The sequence below is a fragment of the Simochromis diagramma genome, unplaced genomic scaffold (genome assembly GCF_900408965.1).
Source record: "Simochromis diagramma unplaced genomic scaffold, fSimDia1.1 OVJJ01000024.1, whole genome shotgun sequence".
Taxonomy (NCBI): domain Eukaryota; kingdom Metazoa; phylum Chordata; class Actinopteri; order Cichliformes; family Cichlidae; genus Simochromis; species Simochromis diagramma.
Genome location: NW_024387332.1, coordinates 4,323,307 through 4,344,016, shown reverse-complemented (window position 1 = coordinate 4,344,016; position 20,710 = coordinate 4,323,307). Strand labels below are relative to the sequence as shown.

General features: G+C 39.7%; 1 protein-coding gene across 3 annotated transcripts in view; it reads left to right on the top strand.

Moving 5' to 3' along the window:
- Positions 1-2,398: 2,398 nt before the first annotated feature.
- The window catches only part of LOC120718052 (kinase suppressor of Ras 1-like), a 69,425-nt gene continuing 51,113 nt past the window's right edge, over positions 2,399-20,710 (top strand). The window contains exons 1-3 of one of the 3 annotated variants that reach the window (XM_040006369.1): positions 2,399-2,490; positions 3,122-3,354; positions 17,558-17,698. In XM_040006369.1, the coding sequence (XP_039862303.1) occupies positions 3,160-3,354; positions 17,558-17,698 (336 nt within the window). In that variant the 5' untranslated portion in view covers positions 2,399-2,490; positions 3,122-3,159. Of the gene's footprint in view, positions 2,491-2,557; positions 3,355-17,557; positions 17,699-20,710 lie in introns of those variants that run through there. The other 2 variants (XM_040006370.1, XM_040006371.1) reach the window with 2 other exon arrangements.

Genomic DNA, 20,710 nt, shown 5'->3' with positions numbered 1-20,710 from the left:
TTTGGATTTGGAAACAAATTTTGCAAAGTGATCAAACTGTTCTACAAGCAAATTTATAGTTATGTTTCGCTCAATCCAGGCATAACATCTAGGATAGACATATTCTGTGGAATTCGACAGGGTTGCCCAATTTCTCCAAAATTATTTATTCTTTGCACTCAATTAATGGCTTACCTCATTGTGAACCATTCAGACATCGAAGGAATAAACATTTTTGATATTGAACTGAAAATAAGTCAGTTTGCAGACGACACAGAAATATTTTTAAAGGATAAATCAATACTCGAGAAAGCATTGAATGTCATTTCAATTTTTTCTAAAGCTTCAGGCTTGTGTCTGAACCTAAAGAAGTGTGAACTTTTGCCACTTTATGATTGTTTGGAAAATAGCATGAGGACGATTCCAGTGAAAAATGAAGTTAAGTATCTAGGCATCTATTTAGACAAAGACATCAACACTAGAGAATCAAAAAACCTAAAAGACAAAATTGATGGCATGTCCAAAACACTAAATCATTGGTTGACGAGAGATATTACAATTTTTGGACGCAATCTATTATCCAAATCAGAGGGCGTCTCAAAGATGGTTTATCCAACATACTCACTATACATTACCCCGAAAAGTATTAAAAAGATTAACTCTATAATCTATCAATTCATTTGGCGCAATAAAACACATTACATTAAAAAATCACAACTCGTCAAAGATTACGCTAAAGGTGGTATAAAGTCAATTGATTTTCAATCAATGGTTGGAGTATTTAAAATAAACTGGATAAAAGCCTTCCTCTTGAAACCTGACTCCATATGGTTCCATATCCCAAAAAATATTTTCAAAAAGGTGGGAGGGTTGGATTTTCTCCTGAAATGTGATTTTGATATATTGAAGTTGCCTGTGAAACTGTCAGAATATCATAAGCAGGTCTTGTCTTATTGGAAGATGGTGTTTGCCCATAACTTTTCACCACATTGCTCCACCTTGTGGAATAACAGAACAATTACAATTAATAAGAAGTCATTGTTTATTAAAGAGTGGTTTGAAAAAAACATAATCTTCATAACAGACTTACTTGATGAAAGGGGTCAGTTTCTCTCAGTGGGTGTTTTTAATGCTAAGTTTAACATTCAGTGTTCCCTTAGAGAATATGACAAGGTTTGTAAGGCAATCCCCTTACCTCTGTTGAGTTTGATTCAAGGTTATTTGTATTACTCTAAGGCACAAATTAGTCTACCTTCTTTACATCTAAACCAGATTCCTTTGACGGATAAAAACTGTAATAATAAAACCATGAACAAGATATTTAAAAACAAATTATTTCACAACTTTAACAGTAACACAAAACTAAAAGGGAGTAATATTAAAATAACGAACAAATATACGCACTTTTTAAAATGGCCTATCCCCCCCAAAGTCAAAGAAATGCAATTTAAAATAATTAATGGATATTACCCAGCAGCTGAAATGCTTAAAAAAAGGTTTGGGTTTGAGGTAGAGCCATGTGGATTTTGTTCACAAAATGTGGAAAGTATCATTTGTTTTTTTCCTGCTCAGTAACAACTGATTTTTGGCAAGATCTAGTAGACTGGTTGAGTATAAGAATAGATGGGATGACCCCACTGACTCTAACACAAGTTTTATATAATAATGGTGATCCATCTAAGGAACTGTCCATGCTACACAAGGTGGTGATAATTATGGGCAAATACCACATACACAAATGCAAATGGCAAAGTAAAAGACCTTCCCTAACTGTATTGAAAATTGAATTAAAATCTTTTTTGTCATCTTTAGAATTACTGAGGGATTCATGTAAAGAGGCTGCTTTGATATGTGACAATGGGACTCAATCTCTATCCTTTTAATGATTGTGTTTTTGGTGTACTAAGTAAGCCACATGTATGTTAAAGTGTTCGCAGAAAGGAAACTGTTATATGTCATAAAAATGGCCTTCATATATTTATGTATATGTGTTTTTGGGGTTTTTTTTGTTTTGTTTTGTTTTTTGTTTTGTTTTGTTTTGTTTTGTTTTTTTTTTTTTTTCGTTTGGTTTCTTATTCAACCTTTTCAAGATGTTGTTGCACTAATGTTGTCTCCCAACGAGAGATTGTAATATGTGCATAAATGTAATTAAAGTATGGAGAAAGAGAAAGAAAAAAAAAAGTCTGTGCAGTGGCTGTTCTCTTTCTCTCTCACCCTCACTCTCTTAAACTGGCACCTCCCTTATGCTTCTGTGTGCGTGCATGTGCTGGGTCTGTAACCCCTGCCCCCTTCCTGCTCAGTGGACCAATACCTGTTTGCAGCGGACACTCGACGTCACGTAGTTGACCAATCACATACGACTTGAACGGGGTAAAAATCAGGGGGCGGGGAGGGGAAAAAAGCGTATCCGATTCCTAGGCAGGAACCGGATTCTATCGTTCACTTCAAAGTGCCGGCTCTAGAGCTGTTTTGTTCCTGACCGACACGACACATCGCTTGTGTGAGCTTATGGTGGGTACTTTAATTTGCAGTCTATGGCCATTCCACCCAAATCACAACATTGACAACACTCCGCTGTCATTCATGCTTTTCAAAAGTGACGAAAACATTTGAACGATATTTAATATTTAAGGTAGTTGTACTTTTTTGGGGGTGGGGGTAGCTCCTCTTATTTTTTCATGTGTCAGGTTGCAATACGTTAAAAGTTTGAAACTTTTACTTTGAATGCGAAGGGTCTCAGTTTCCGGTTTGCTCCACTTTTTTTCGTTTTAATTTTATCCTTAAGAACAAGCTGGTTACAGAGACAAGCTGGTTTTTAGGTGTGCTTTTGTTCAAATCAACAATAAAACAGGGAAAGTTTTCATGTTATTTGGGAAACATAACTTGTTGAAGAACCAACTCATACATACACTCAAAACTATAAACTCAAAACATATTGCAGCTTCGGCTACTTTATATTAATTATTCCTAGTACACAGACACAAGTTAAACGAGAAGGTTTTGCTGCTGCATTTGTTTTATTCTTACATATCTTGGTGAAAGACACTGAACACTAGTAGCAGCTGAAGTACAAACACGGAAACTTGTCAAAGCATGCAGTGTTTGGAGGAAGCGCTGACGGCAGTGTGCGAAACGTCTTCAGGTCGCTGTTTATGACACAAGTCGCGCCAATGTGGTGGAATGGACGGAGCTGTGGACAGAGGAGACAGGTCGGCCCTCAGCAGCACGTCGAAACCAACAGGAGCTCAGGAAGCTCTGCACCAGTGCCGACTCATCCAGAATCTGGTGGACATCTCGATTAGCAGCCTCCTGTCTCTTAGGACAAGATGCGCCGCATCCAACGACTTCACCCGGCGGGAGATCCGTACTTTAGAGGTAAGTTTAAGATCCAGAGGTGACCCAGGTTTCTACCAGCTGTTTATCCAGTCTTTTGCTTCTTTGAAAGCAAGAGAATGATTGTATTGTATTCGCGATTTAAAGACATGCTACGCCATGTTATCTCCTAGATTCCGTGACATAGAAAAGGTTGTTCACTTTGCAGCAAGTTTTTATTTATTTTTATTTTATTTTTTTAAATTACCCTCTCATATTATATTTTAATATGACTATAATAACTATGAAAGGGCGAGGTGGATGGGGTGGGGCTCTCGAATTTAAAGTTGGGCAGTCACACAGGAGTTAACTTTAGCTTCAAGTGCAGATTTCTTAAAACCTTCGAAGACATATGCCACAGACGGTAAAGCACAGATTCAAAACAAACAAAAAATTATGAGGATGAACTGAATGTAGCTTCTTCGGGTCCAGGCTGCTCCTGTCAGTCATTTTCTCTCACTGTCTTCACTACTGTGGCTTTCTAGGACTCTTCAGGAGGTTAGCATTTGTAACATGTACTTTTCCTACACTCCTCCACTTCCTCCCAAGGTACAAAAAGTTATTATGTGTCCCAGATAATAAATGCAATATCTCAATATGCAGCTTATTGTTTATTTTCTGCAAAGCCATTCCTGCATTTGCCACCAGCATTCCAGTTTGCTCAACACAGCTCAGTTCTGTTAAGCTAAGGAAAAATAAAATGTCATTACATAGCACCAAATAATGACATAATTCATCACTGGGCCTTTTACATAGTAATTTTTTTTTTAAAAAGTAAAGTTTATAATATTATAGAAAGAATCATTTTGAGTTAGCACTTTAGCACTCGATAGTAGGGAATCACTTTAATATTAACATTTTAATAGCTCACGTGACTGTGAGCTGCCTTTGGTTACTGAAAATGATCTCAAAATCCTTGAAGATGTAAAGTGAATATTTTGACAGCAATTAGCTCTTAGGTTTGTATTATTATTTGTGTACATCAAATCACATATAAAATTGTATGTTGAATCATGGCTGTAGCTCAGGAGGTAGAGCAGGTCATCTACTCATCCAAAGGTTAGTGGTTTGATCCCTGGCTGCTCCAGTCTGCAGGCCAAATATCGTTGGGCAAGATATGAAATCCGAGTTTCTCTGCGACGCATCCATTGGAGTACGAATGTGTGTGAATGTATGATAAAGTGCTTTCAGTGCTCAGATATAGTAGAAAAGCACTACTTAAGAACCAGTCCATTTACCACCTAAGTATATGGCTGCATGAGCTGCTAATATACCAGATACACAATAAATGCACTACTTGCTCATACCTGGTACGGTGCAGAAAGTTAGAATAGACAGACCATCAGTGACTCTTAAAATCTTATCAGAGGTTAAACAAAGCATAACAATGTTCCTCATAGTCTTTAAGGTTCCCATATATAAAATGGATTATTGTACATGTGTATATTTACACACATAGGACTCTCAAGCTGTGTGTTGCTATGTAGTATCTTTGCTGTTCGTAGGACTGCACTCTTCTGGACAGAGATCTCGGATGCCAGGGACCACCGTTGCCTTAACTTTCCACATTGTTGGTATTTCTCAAGCTTCTCATGTTCCTTCTTCCTGATGTTGCTATCACTTGGTAAAGCTACATGTATCATTACGCTTCGTTACTCTGCTTGTCCACCTTTACAGTGTCTGTTGTTTGCCATCACCAGTTTGTCTGTCTGTATCTGAAAGTTCCACAGGATCTTAGCTCCAGTCATTCTCAACCACCCTGGGGGCATCTCCCATTTTGACCTTGGGACTTCAATGTCATACTAGGCGCACAGATATGCCTATATACTGTGCTAGCCACTTGGTTATGACGTTCCATTTATGTGCTACCTGCTAGCATCTTGAAACCTGCTGTTATGTGCTGGATTGTCTCAGGGGCATCTTTCCACAGCCTGCACCTGGGGTCTTGCCTGGTGCGGTAGAACCCAGCCTCTATGGCTTTTCTGCTTAGCGCTTGTTCCTGTGCTGCCATGAGTGGTGTCGCTGTGTGACAGTCCAGTGTTTTCCTGCAACTCGATCTCAGTCACTTCTTCTATTTGCTAGTGGTACATACCGTGCAGTGGCCTGTCCTTTCATGATGTTCCTCTTCTTGCTCCTCCTCCTTGAATTCCTTATGGTCCTTTGATCATGTACAGTTCTGATATTCCAGGATCCATGTGGGGAGCATGGAGTCATAGGCTTTCTTGTAGTCAATCCAGGTGATGCATAGGTTGGTTAGTCTGGTCTTACAGTGAATGCTCTGTTTACCAGTAGCTGATGTTTTGCCCCTCTAGGTGTTTCTGCCAGTTCCCTTCTGAGCCCTGCCTTATGTCTGTTCATCTTAGCTAGTATGATGCCTGACAGGAGCTTCTGCCCACATAGCAAGCAGGTCTGGCCTGGATTTGGTATCAAGACGGCACTGCTGGCTGACTTCTGGCATGATAAGACGTATGTCATCCAGATATGAGCCAGGCTTGGCATACATGGCACTGTCTATGTAATGGCATGGCATCTATAGCTCGATTGGGATTTTGTTTATGTGGTCCAGGCCCATAGAAAACAGGTCTTCCCTGGATTCGGCATCAAGCTGGTACTTTGGACTGACTGGTGTCATGGCAGGGTGTATGTCAACCAGATATGGGCCAGGTCTGGCAATGATGGTATTATTTATGTTCCTGTTAGAGCAGGGCGATAAGACCAAAAATATTTATCACAATATACATTTGAAAATTTGCGATAACGATATAACTGACGCTATAATTGACACTAGACAAAATACTTTACAACTCTGCAACTTTATTAGTGCAAAAAAACCCAAAAAAACCCATCAATGTATTTTCACTTAAACAAGCAGCTGTTTTTTATGTGCATTAAAGTTATATAAAAAATTTAACAGTGCAAATGCAAATTCCTTGCTGACAGTTTAACCAAAAGACATTTCCAGTGGAAATTGGCCGACGTATCCTCAGCATAACCATGTATAATATCCACAAAACTTAAAAAGAGGTTATACACACACAATACTGTAATATTATGTTGAAGCACAGTACGTATCACTCCGCGAGGCTCCTGCCTACGATAGCCGTAATGCTCCGACAATCCATCAAGCGGCTTCGTAGCTTAGCAAAGTCGTACTGAAACATTTGACAGATTTTCGAGCGCCGTGTACATAAAATCGTTTTGAGGTCAGTAAACACAACCAGAATTCATACATAAGGCACACGGGATTATAAGGGGCACTGTCGATTTTAAGAAAAATCAAAGCATTGATTTTAAGTGTGCCGTATTTTCCAAAAAAAAAAAAACACGGTAATAACGACGGCCCGCTAGCATGCTCTACCAAAAATAGTGCTTTGTTGTGTATCTGACAGACGAAAGCTAAACCAGTTTCACACCACTGAAGTTGCAGCATTTTTACAAACCAGTTCTGGTTCATCCGTTTCATTCAACGATCCACTTTCCCCCTTCTCATTCTCCGTTGCTGCCATGTGCGTATGAAAAGAAAGGCACTGCGCATGCGCGTTTTACCCATATTCTATCGCGATATTTCATTTTCTTATCATTGTCCAACATTATACCGGTATTACCGTGAACGGTATGATATGGCCCAGCCCTAGTTCCTATTTTCCTATTTTAGTCAGAACACCCAAATGCCATTTTGCAATACTATACAGCTATGGTAGCCAATGTTTTAAATGCAGGATTGACTGGTTTGTGAGTGTACACTTTATCCAAAACCTAGTGAGGGTTTACTCATCATTGCCAGAGGGTGACTGTAGCTCAGGAGGTAGAACAGGTCACCTACTGATTGGAAGGTTAGTGGTTTAATCCCTGGCTTTGCTAGTCTGCATGTCAAGAGTGTGAATGTGTATGAATGTAGTTAGGAGGCACTCAGTTTAGAGAGATTGTGTTAATGTGGCATGTTGTATGGAGCACTTTGAGTAATCCGGGAGACTAGAAAAGCACTATGTAAGAATCAGTCCATTCCCTGTCTGAATAGAGTTTTGTCATGTTAGTTTTGCGCATGTTGTTATTACATGGCTTTATTAAGGTACACATTAGGCTGTCATCTGGGGCCAGAGCTGAAACTGTTCTGGGCCAGCACAGGACCACCAGTGTGTCTGCAACTGGCCTTGTGCTGGCCCATGTGTGGGCCACATCTGGCAAACCAGATCTGGGCCACCAAAGGGCCGTCATTCTTTGCGGTATGTGGGCCATGTGTAAGCACATTGTGTGGGCCAGATCTGGGCCATACCAATTTTGCTATGTGGGTGTGTTGTGGTGAGGTACATTATTGGCTGATAGTTGGATGAGACCAGTGCCTTCTGAGGATTCTTAGGGATCAGGACTGTCTGCCCACTCTGGTTGCATCTCATCCATGGAGTGCAGTTAACTTCTTTAGCCAGTAGCTGTGAATAATATCTGGGCATCGTGCTTTCCAATTTTTCATACTTGAGACCTGTTTTTTGGATGTCTGCCACTGTGATGGTTACTGGACCCTGTTCAGGGAGGTCGCTATGGCCTGCTCTTAGCTGCACTAGCCACTGAGCATTGTTATTTTGTGTTATGTCCATCTCTCATATCCTCTTACAGTGTTTGGGTTGTATAAAAAATTCTACAGCACATGGTATAACACACACTAACACACACTAACACACACACACACACACACACACACACACACACACACACACACACACACACACACACACACACACACACACACAATAGTCTTTTGTCAAAATATCACTACAGCAACTCAAAATGGTACTCATTAGTTTATTGCCCCCATATACTTGTGTACTTGCATGCATGCCAGACAACGTCGGAGCATGCTCTTAATGAGATGACAGTCTGTGTCCTGGGGGAGCTCCTGGACATTCATAGATGCAACCTGAAAGTGTCGGATCCTCAAAATGAACCAGTTGTCATCTGTGAAAAGCACAGGGTGGACCTAACCATTTTGCTATTCTATGGCAAATGCCAGCTTGGCTCCATAGTGCTGGGCAGTGAGCACTTGGCCAACTGGAGGACATCAGGCCCTCAGGCCATCCTAATGAAGTCTGTTTCTGCTTGTTTGTTCAAAGACATTTGCACCAGTGGCCTATTCAGTGTCATTTTGTTTTTCCTTTTCCCTGAAAACCTTCTTTTGTCTAATCATTTCTTAATAACATTTACTTTTACAATAATGTATTTACAATACATTATTGTATTTAGTTGGGAATACATTTCATTATAGTAGATATCTTTCTGAAAGTGTCTGTAACTAAATTTAAGAATATAATTCCTCCACCATTACCTACTTCAGTACCATGTGTCAAAGCAGTGCAGATCAGCTACCTAAACTCTACTCCCACAAAAGTCGATTATCTTGTTAAAAGTGTTACCTCTTTACTGCATACAACCATGGACAATGTGGCACCTCGGGAAAAAAGTCTCAAATCAGAAGTACTTGACTCCCTGGTATAATTCTCAAACGTGCAAAGCAGATATCCTGTAATCTGAAGAGGAAATGGGGTCTCACTAATTTAGAATAGTTTTGTTGCTCTATAAAAACCTCTGTATAGATCGAAGATCTTACTATTCATTACTAAATTTGAAGAAAATTGGAACGACGCCTAGGCTTCTTCCCACTGCACTGCAGTCAGAGCTCTGTTAAGCCAAGCATTCCTTTAACCTCCTAAGACCTGAACTCTTTCATGGCATGCATTTTTAATTTCTCTGTGCCATTTGGGCTGATTGGGACCTGATGAATGTAAAAAGAAGGATTACCTGAGTTTTTTTTTTTTTTGTTTTTTTTTTACCTGATTCTTGTTTCTGAGAAAAATGAGATCCACATATGAGGATATTCGTTTAAAATTTCGATAGAACAGTGGCAGTATAATGGCCTCGCATGTGCAAATCAGGCCCTTGTAGAGCAAAATTTAGTATTGTGGTCTAGCCAACCCAAAATGTGATGTCCACATATGTGGACGCCAGGTCCTTGGAGGTTAACTTTAACTAGTAATGAGTTCATAAATTTTTTTCACAAATAAAATTTTAACCATTAGAGTAAAATATATTCAGAACTGTGTTACAGATGTATCATTTTGTACAGCTACTGTTGATACTCTTGATATTTTTTTAGACTTTTTGTCCAATTGATCTCTCTGAGTAACTTTCATAATCACTTCCTACAATTAATCAGTGTGTCTATTAGGCCTCCACTCGTACAAGACTGCTAAAAGATGTCCTACCAGTCCTTAAATATGATCGGTCTATTTCTATTAATGGGCTACATATCACAGGCCTTTAACACTGCAGTAATTAAACCAAATGGTTTAATTACTGTGATGGTTACTTAAAAAACCATCACTTGACCCACCTGTCTTAGGTAATTATAGGCCAATCTACAACTTTTGTTTTATTAAAAAAATATGGAACCTCCGTTAATGGTAACAAGCACAAAGATACTATTAATGTCAGGCAGGATATGCCGGGGTGCACATTCCCCCTGATACCTGGCCAATAGAATCAGGCTATGATTCATGCTGGAGTTTTATCATATCCCATGTGGTCAGCCATCCGGTTGTACTGAGCTGTCTGGAAAATCATTTCTTGGTGGCATTTTGACACCAACAGCTGGGTGTGAGTAGAAGAATAGAATAGAATAGAATGTCTTTATTGTCACTATACACATGTACAATAAGATTACAGAGCATCCTCCTACTCAGTGCAGACAGGTGGGAAAGAAAGTGGGTGCACAGGTGCACAGTTCTGCAGCACTATATACATATGAACAAAAATATTGATCAAAAATATTAAATGTACAAATATACAAATAACTGGGAAAAAAATAGTGTTATATATTTACAGTGTGGGCTATTGCATGCAACTTAAGTGGTGATGGTAGTTGTATAGGGGACATTGGGATTGGGGGGTGAAACCGTGTTGTCAGTGTGTGTGTGAGTTCAGAGTGGTTGTGGCTTTTGGGAAGAAACTGTTCTTAAGTCTGTCAGTCTTTGGGCTGATGCACCTATAGCGCTTTCCTAAGGGAAGCAGGTTGAACAGGTCAAAACCAGGGTGGGAGCTGTCCTTGATGATTTTTGTTGCTCTGCTGAGGCAGCGGGAGGAATAAATGTCTATCAGGGAGGGGAGAGGGCAGCCGGTGAACTTCTGAAGCTTCACTCTATCTTCTTTAGTGCAGCTGTGCTACTGTGATGCAGTATGTCAGCAGGCTCTCAATGGGCGAGCGGTAGAAGGTCAGCAGCAGGTTGGAGTCCAGTTTGTACGTCCTGAGGACACTGCTCCTTTACAGTGAGTGGAGTGGTGCAGGAACCGGGTGAGGATGGTAGCATGGCTGAAGCAGATGAGGGCTGGTGTTGTGGTGTTTCAAAGCGGTCGAAGAAGCAATTAATCTTCTGCCAGCTACTCAGGTTTTCTGTTTTCACAGCACAGCCTCTGTGGTTTATGCCCTGCCACACCTCCCATGTGTTGTTGCTGGACAGGTGGGACTCTATGCTTCTTTTATGGTCTGTCTTGGCTTTTTTAATTCCCCTTTCCAGATCAGCTTGAGCAGCCCTGTACAAAGCTCTGTCGCCCGACCTGAAGACAGCGTACTGGCTTTGAGTAGTGTGCGGACATGGCTGGTCATCCATGGTTTTTGGTTTGGGAAAACCCAAATGTTTTTGTCCACAGTCACATTTCCGATACAGAGCTTGATATAGTCCAGTACTGATTTTGTGAATGTTTCTAGGTCCTGGTGTTCAAATATGTTCTAGTCTGTCTTTGTGAAGCAGGCCAGGACAGGTTGTAATAGTCTTTGTGGTAGGCCTGGACTGCATCTGAAGGGGTGTAGGTTGGTGAGAACAGGAGGGAGAGCTGGGCAGACTGGGGGAGGGGTTTGGCTCTATAAGTGTGCTTAATGTTGGAGTAAACATGATCTAGAGTGTCCTCTCCCCTGGTGGGACTTTTGACATGCTGATAGAATTTTGGGAATACAGTCTTCATGTCGACCTTATTAAAATCACCGCAGGGTGGGACGCTGGTGTTCCTTAATGGTATTCAGCAGGATGGATGTTTACATTGGCATCAGGTAGAATGTACACAGCTGTGATAATCACTACTGTTAGTTCTCTTGGTAAAAAAAGAAAAAAAAATGCCAGCATCTTACGGACATGTACTTGAGGTTCGAGGAGCAGTGTCTGTTTATAATTGCCCCATTGTTGCACAAGCTTTTGGGTATTCCCGGGTGAAACCAGGTTTCCGTGACGATTAAGGCACAGCAGTCATGAATTTAGCGATTTCCCGCTTTTTGCAATTCCAGATCATCCATTTTATGCACAAGGGATCTGGCATTGGAGAGATATAGGCTCAGAAGAGGTGGCTTGTGTGATTCCTTCCTTAGCCATAGCACGACGCCTGTTTGCTTCCTCTTCCACCTCCATCTGTGCTGCCTTCTAGATCCAACATCAATCCACGGAGAGCCTGGTGGTCTCGCTATGTAATCTGGGATGTTATGCATGTGATGAAAGACACACGAAACAGATATCTGGTACTGGTCACCGATGTCCCGGCGGGTGTAGCGAATGTTAGCAGAATGTTCGGGATCATCTCCCTCCCACATCCTGTGGAGTGTCCCTGTCACTTCTGGAGGGAGCGGCATAGGTGCCGGAGAGGAGCCAGCCCGAGCAACCAGGCCTTCCAGTGTTTTTGTCTGGCACTTGGACTGGTATCGTAGTCTCTCCAGCTAGCACTGGTGCACTGTATCATGCATGGCGGTGAGGTCAGCCACCATCCCAGTTGATGCCTCCGCTGACGGCAAGGCTTGTGCTAGACAGGTGGCTACCACTATAACATGTATGGGTTACTATTGAACGAGCACAACACATAGGGCAGCCTTTGTTGGGAGTTCTTTACAGTAGTCGTTACACCAGTCAGTCACTTTCTCTCATTGGCCCTGCTAGCTCTGCGCTGCTTCTACCACTCCGCAGTGCGTTCCTCCAGGTCCCGTCATCTTTTAATGTGCATAGGGCTCAACACCTAACAGAGTGCTTTGGTCTCAGACTGCTGGCTTGTTTGTGGTTCCTAGGAGGCAGGTTCTTCATCTTTTAGACCCGTTGTCTGTGGAACCAGCTCACAGTAAGCTGCTGGCGGCTTCCCATGAATGGTTCTTGTTTGCTTGCTTGCTTACTGTCTATTTGCTAACACACCGCTTGTCTTGTCTCTCTCCCATCACCCAAACCAGTTGTGGCAGATGGCTGCCCCTCACTGATCCTGGTTCTACTAGAGGTTTGCTTCTTGTTAAATGGGAATTTTTTCTCTCAATTATTGTAAGTTTTTAACCTTACAATATAAAGTGTCTTGAGGCACCTGTTGTGATTTGGCGCTATATAAAATGAATAGAATGGATGTTTGTAAGGCTTTGGCAGTGCTTCTCTTCTTCCTCCTTGCATAAAAGAGAGCAGATGTCCTGCTGATGGGTTAATGACCTTCTACCACGAATCTCCTCCATGTTCTTAAGACTGTGCTGGAAGACAAAGCAAATCTTCTGGGACCTATTGATGTGCCATCCTGGAGCCGCTGGACTACCTATTCTGTAGGGTCCAGGTGTTGCCTCATGCAGTAGTGACACTGACCCTTTCAGTCAGAAAAGTAAATCCATTCCTGTTTTGGTTTGGGTTATATTATTGTTGCCCCTCTAGTGCACCTGTTGATTTCATTAACACCAAAGCAGTTAAACTGATTAAAAAAACCCTTTGGTACTTAACTGACCAGCTCAAGATCAAGATGGTACCAGATGGGCTGGTCTGAGTTTTTCAGTATATTTTGTGTGCATGTTGATATGCGGTGCAACTGAGGAGTGGCTGTTACTGCTCACTCTCTTGGGGGCTGGGAGGAGCACCAAGTGCTTCTTGTGTGTATGTGTAGCAGGAGGCTAAATTTAGCTGTGGCTCTCCCCACGCATTATGAGCAAGGCCTGTTTGGCAAGAAAGTCAACTGACTTGGAAGACAGTGGGAGGAGAAGAAGGACGTGTTCCTCGTCTGGCTGGCCTTGCATGTTATAGGGCAAAGGTGTTTACAGTTGATGTAACGCTGTCTGTTCATCACTTTGGTCATTCTCTTTCTCCCTTTCCTTTGGCGAATACTGAATTCAATTTCAATTCAATTTTATTTATGTAGCATAAATTCACACGTTTACCTCAAGGCACTTTACATTGTAGATATACAACGTGTATAAGATTGTTGGTAGGTTTTTATTTATCTGAAGTCAAGTTATTGTTTGTTCAAGCCAATATACAGATCACAGTTGACAGTTGTTGCTGGAATTTCAGTTAAAATAATTCTGCAAAGGTAGATTTTGAGGGGACTTTGAACACAGTTAATATAGTGGAACAATTTAGCCACAGCAAGGCTCTTCTCTGCGGCTGAATAGGGTAGTCTGTAAAGTGTTGATTAGAGTTCGGAAAGCCCCATGTGGTTTCCCAACTGCAGTCTCTTGCTTTCTCTTTTGTCATTTTTCTCTCCACTCTGTTTCCTTTTAGAAGTTTTCCTCCTCCTTCTGACCTTTTTGTACCTTTTCTTTTATCTTGTCTGAACAGATTCGTTTGCACACCCCCCTCTTTTTTTGTGTATCTTTTCAGATGAATATTGTCAGATGTCAGAGTGCACAGATGGATGTGTGAACAAAACCACATAGATGATTTATCCTAGAACAATGTAGGTGTATTAGATCTGTTGACGTAAAATGATTAGACTTTAGATTAAGGCTAGGTCTCATAAGAAAGTTAATTCATCGTTGTCTTCATCGTTCTGTGTCCCCTGCAATTCTTCTTTGTTTTTTTTCTTCTTCTGCTCAGATGCAGATTCTGCAACATTTTTTCAGCAACATTTTGACTTTTTTCGCGAAATAATATTTTGACTTTTTTTTCTCAAGTAAAATTTAGACGTTAATCTCAGAATTTCGACTTCATCTCTAAGATGAGCGATATATGTTTTTTTTAATGTGGCCCCTAATATTCCAGGATGCAGGTAATCAGCTTGTGCCACTGGAAATGTACTATTTAAGCCCAATTTTCTCTTATAGTGGTTTTAGCTTGTTTAAAATCTGAATTGGGTGTTTTTCATGGGATTCTTGTCAATTAAGCACAGTAATAAAGGGGTCAGTAAACTGTTTGCTAATAGTTTTGGAACCGCGAAGGTGGGATCTTATAAGTCCTGCTGGAAAAGAATGTCAGCATTTTGATGTCAGTAGGCGTAAAGTGCTCTAAAATCTTCTACAAGTTAGATGACAGACTGTAGAAACATCGCACTGGACTTCAAACGTTTTGGATTTTTTGCATTTGTACCACCTCTGCGTGTTTTTTGTAGACCTTCTGTCACATAATCACCTGCTTCTCCTGTACTTGATCAGTGCATCAAATGGTGCATCAAACTCTCCCTTTTATTTGGGCCTGAAGCAGACAGTACTTTTTCCCTGTTTTTCTTGCATTTTGTATTTCTACTATTTGTCACTCTTTGCGTTTTTCTTGCTTAGTATAATAAAACTCGCTTTTTGCTCGCTTCACTGATTGCTATTATATTTTGTGTTTTGCTTCACTACAAGCAACATTTAAGGGTTAGGGTAAGCGTCCAAAGAGGTGTCTCTTCCAATGGAACAGTACTGGTGGGCATCATCAGCTGTGTGCCAGTGATGTCAGAGACATCAGTTACTTCACACTCGGTTTAACAGTTGATATGACCGTTAAAGAGCAGATGTCTGGTGTGGACCACTAGTCAGGGGGATTTCCTCAGGCTGGTCTGTGTCATTTCTTACTACTGCTTTACATATGTGCGTTACTTGACATTTCTGGTTGATATGATACACAGGTCTAAATTTAAAATATGTCCTACCTGCCCTTTAGTTACTGCTTATTTTAATTTCATTAAAATGAGTACCCAAGCTATTGGGTGTAGTTACAAAGGAATATGAAATATTCCATATTTCTTTGTAAGGAAGGAATATTCCACTTCTTTGCTTTAATAAAATCCTGGTTTGCTTTGGCTGTATGTTCTGGGTCATTGTCCATCTGAATTATGAAAGGCCGCCCAATTAATTTGTCTGCATTTAGCTGGATTTGAGCAGACAGTATGTGTCTGAACACCAACCTGAATTCATTTGGATGTTTCTGTCCTGTGTTACATCATCAATAAACACAAGTTCATTTATGGTGGCTGGGAGGAGCACCAAGTGCTACGCTCAAGCCAGCACCAAGCTCAAGCCATCTGTGTTTTACAGATGATGTGGTATGCTTTGGATCATGAGCTGTTCCACACCTTCAACATGCTTTTTTCTTGCCATCATTCTGGTTGAGGTTGATTTTGGTTTAATCTGTCCAAAGAATGTTTTTCCAGATCTGTGCTGGCTTTTTTAGATGTTGCTTTTTTTTGTTTGTTTTGTAAGAAAAGTCAGTCTAACCTTTCTATTCTTGAGGTGAACCCTTTGTATTTACTTTTATGCAGTCTTTCCTTTTTGGTAGACTTGGATATTGATAAGCCTACCCCCTGGAGAGTGTTGTTCACTTGGCTGGCTGATGTGAAGGGGTTTCTCATTACCATAAATGATTCTGTGATCATCCACTGGTGTTGTCTTTTTGTGTTGCTGAGTTTACCAGTTCTTTCTTTCTTTCTTTCTTTCTTAATGATAGGTTTGTAGCTTGAACCTATTCGCTGGAACGTTGAAGACAATATAATTACACAGCAAGCAAGACACGAAGTAGGCAAAGTTCTTCATGTTTCTCGTGCACGGGAGAGAACCGGACAAACGCCGTTCCTTCGCTTGACCCCAGTTGCTCTCGTCCGCTCCCCCGTAACACTGCTCTTTTATTGAGGTTACATGAATATGCATAGGTTCATTAACATATGACGTCTACATACAAACAAAGAGTACCTTGCCTGTGTGCGTGTGTGTGTGTGTGCGTGCGTGTGTGTGTGTGGGGTCAGAGTGTGGCCCCATAAACGACTTCCCTTAACCTGCTGGTCTGGAAAATCCAACAGTTCATCTATATGTAAAAAAGCACTTAGACTAAAACTGACATAGCTACGTTCCTACCGTAAAACAATAAAACAAGGTACGACCTCTTCCCATGCTCCCAGGATGTAGGCCTTTGCAGCCTGCTAAAGATCACACATCCTATCACTACACAATTGATTATACACCTCTAAGCATATATGGTTAAATATTTCTAAGCATAAATGACAATCAACAATACAAAACCTAACACTTTCTCTCTTTCTTCTTATTTTTTCTCAGGATGTACTAAACTGTAGATTTTGCCATTTCTAATAGTGTAACAATTTCTCAGATGTGTTTTCTGTTTTTGCAGCTTAAGGGTGACTCGTTTCACCTGCATGGAGAGCTCCTTTAAATGCATGTTGTCTGTTCACAGCAAAATCTTCCAAGTGCATACACAACACCTCAAATCAACTCCAGGCCTTTTATCTGCTTAACTGATAATGACATAATGAAGGAATTGCCCACACGTGCCCATGAAATTGCCTTTGAGTCAACTATCCAATTACATTTGGTGCCTTTAAAAAGAGGGTGACACATGTTAAGGAGCTGAAACTCCTAAAAACCCTTCATCCAATTTAAATGTGGATACAATTAAATGAAAGCTGAGAGTCTACACATTATGTCAGTGTGAATTATCTAGCTGTAATTGGAATATGTTTTCAGTAAACAGGTTTAAAAAAAAAACAAAAAAAACAACAACAACAACACTTAGGTCATATATATTTGGACACTGACACAACTGTACATTAACCTCCTTAGACCCGAACTCTTTCATGGCATGCATTTTAATTTCTCTTTGCTATTTGGGCTGGTTGGGACCTGATGAATGTAAAAACAAGGATTACCTGAGTTTTATTTTTTTACCTGATTTTTGTTTCTGAGAAAAATGAGATCCACATATGAGGACATTCGTTTTAAATTTCGATAGAACAGTGGCAGGATAAGTGGATATCAGGCCCTTGTAGAGCAAAATTTAGTATTTTGGTCTAGACAACCCAAAATGTGACGTCCACATATGTGGACACCAGGTCCTAGGAGGTTAAAGTTGTTCCATTATACTGCTTATGTCACTGGAGCATAATACTTATCAGACTTTATCCTCTTCTTTATGTGCCTTAGTGAGTGAAACATTGTATTTGTTGCCTTCCACTATAGGTGAAGCTGACCAAGTACATGTGGACACAGCTACAGCTGAGGCAGAGGATACCAGAAGGAGAAAGACCTGAAGCTCTCGCTCAATACCCAAGACTGGAGGACTGGCTCCTCACAGCTGACCTTACGCCACAGTTCATACAGGTCTGTATGTGTATTTTTATTTAGTTTTTTGACCTGACTATATTTGTGGAACACAATTTGTCTTGTATATGGAAAAACACACATTATTATTACACATTATTTATCTACTAGAGCACATCTTATTATACACAATTCAAGGCTGGTTCTTTTTCACCTTGCATCACATTTCTAGGGTCAATCCATCTCAAATCATTACATTTTCTTGGTCCCGTCACTGATTTGCCTGTAAATTTTATGGTTTAAAATTTGGACATATATAACGATTGCTGTGAAATTTTAGCTTCCTATATGAAATACTTTGAACAATGGGCCTTTCATCTATTTTCAGGCTTTTTTTCATCTATTGAACTCAACAAAACTGAAAAACATAAGTTTGAAATTTTTCAAAATTGAACCTGGATCTGGAATTTGGGACAGATACACTAAATGCTTGTGTATTGACTAATTAAAATATATGTTAAAAAAGCCATAATCTAAAGTTCCATATTTAAACACTAATAAAAAAAAAAAATGCATTGCAATAGATATCCAAGGACAATTTCTGAATGGTATACTAGCTGTATTTCACAGTAACGGAAAATAAAATATATAAAATATTTTTATATGCTGTTTTATTTTAAACTTCCATATAGGGCTGGGCTATATGAGGAAAATCTAATATCACAATATTTTTTGGCTATATCATGATACACGATATGTTAAAATAATTATTTCTTTTCAATCATATAGTGCTTAAAATGGATTGGTATACTCAATCAAAAATTCAATATTATTTTCCTACTTTGAATACTAAAAATCTGAATGAATTGAAATGTTTCATTTTAACCATTTTTTAACCATCAGTTGCACACAGAGGTTTTTCACAATGACAGTACTGTCACAGTATGTCTCAAATTACAGAAACAAAAGAACTATTACTAGAATTATTTAATGTTTTCTTTGGTGTGTGGGGAGAGGTTGATATGCGGACTTTAAAACATTCTTCATTTTACAGTGGATGACTTTTCAGCTGTTGGGATAAATTTGTGGTACCTATACCTTTAGTGGCAGTAGTATTACAGCATGTTTTGCAAATTACCACATTTTGTTTGTCGTCCTCTTTGTGAAATCCAAATTACAGCGAGTTTCATTCCCTGAAACTCCCGCTGTCTACATATTTTTCCCTATCTGGTAGTATATAAACATGCATGCCAGGTAGAAATATTTCCAGTTGGGAGAGGATTAATGATGCATTCACAGCATGTGGGAAAAAACTGATAGTGAATTACCTGCAGACAGCTTAATAGTGTCATTGAAATTTATAGTGGATGGTTACGATAAAACCATTTTAACCAGCATACGTCAAAAAGGTTGTGATACATTGAGTATATTTGATATATCACCCACCCCTACTTCCATACCTACAACGTGGGTGTCACAAATAAAAAATATCCATACATTTCACAAAATCTTTTTCTCAGCTGTAGACTAATTAGAGTACCATCTGGAAACTCCAGAATTTTGTTCTGCCTACTGATATTTTTACCCCTCTGCCACAAAAGATCGATGTGTTATTGGGGTATTACCCAATAACACTATTGAAAAACAGAGAATTTATGTTCATTTCACAGCTAGCTGCTAGGCCATTTGACCAATGTTCCCTCTAATTTTTCATGTGTCTGAGCAAACACACAAACTCCCTGAGCGTCCCTTGGACCACTGTGAGCGACAGCAGACGTGTGCACTGTGGTCACACCAGCATCGAATCCATCCAAGTTACATGGTTTATTAAAATAATCAAATTACAGCGTTTACATTTATGTTAGACTACTTTTAATTAACTGCTTTAGCCCACTTACAATGAAAATTTAAAAAATCTTGTTCATGACCTGTGTAGTATGTTAACACTATTGGAAGTAAAAAATAACTTGAACTCCAATTTTGAAAACAAAACTTTCTTTCTTTTTTTTTTTTTTTTTTTTATAAAGCTCTGACTTGTATTCTGAGTATGAGTCTGTGGTCTGGGAGAGAGTCTGTAACTCTGTCTGCAAAGTACAGTATATAATGACCAATGTTGGGCAATTAATTATATAGTTACTTCTTCAAAAAAGTAACTGAGTTTTGCAAAAAAGTTGTCGCAGCCTTTTACTTTCCAAACACCAAAAAAGTCCAAGAAAAGGCCGTGGGTGGCAACGGGAGGTTTGTTTTAGAACGCACTTCTGACTCCATTGTTTAAAATCATATGCCGTTTATTTCGTGGAAAATTATAAACAAAAATCAGCCAAATAACTTCTTAAAACTTAAAATTAAACGAAAGTTAACTTAATTTGCTTTAACAACTTCAAAAGTGGTCAAAAAATCATTTTCTAACCCTCCCGTCCTCCCATCTGACATTTGGCAAACAAAAAACGAAAAACCTGTTTACCACACCCATCCAGGGTGCTCTTAATCTCTTGATTAATGGGAGGGTCCATAAGCTAATAAACCAATCACTTTCCAAAAGCTTCTCCATTAAATTAATTACAAATTTACATAACAAAACCAGGTCAGAATATTCTAACACCTTTAAAGAAAAAACAAAAATGAATACAAATTGCATTTTATGAACATTCAACAAAAATGGCCACAACATTCCGGCCCCTAATTCCTGTGTAACATGAATTATATCTGTCTAAGTGGCCATCACAAAATGCAATATCAATAATTTTCTTCAGTAGTCCATCCATATAAGTCTTAAAAACCAAACAAAAGGAAAGGTCAATGTTCTATGATTTCAAGTCTCTGTTGTTCATGTGTTTGCTTTGTGTGTATTCAAAAAAGGTGTATGTTGCATAATGGAGTGTAGAGCAAAGTGAGTGTCAGTGTAAATGTAGAGCCAGAGGTTCCAGAACTTGGCTCAGTTGGAGGCAAACATTCGTTGTTTCCTCTAGATGGCCTCCACCAGGAGACATATTTTGTTGATTGGCCTCTCCAGCTCATTTGTTCGTGTCTTAACTCTAACATGGCGAACTACTCCGTGTGCATCGGCCATGG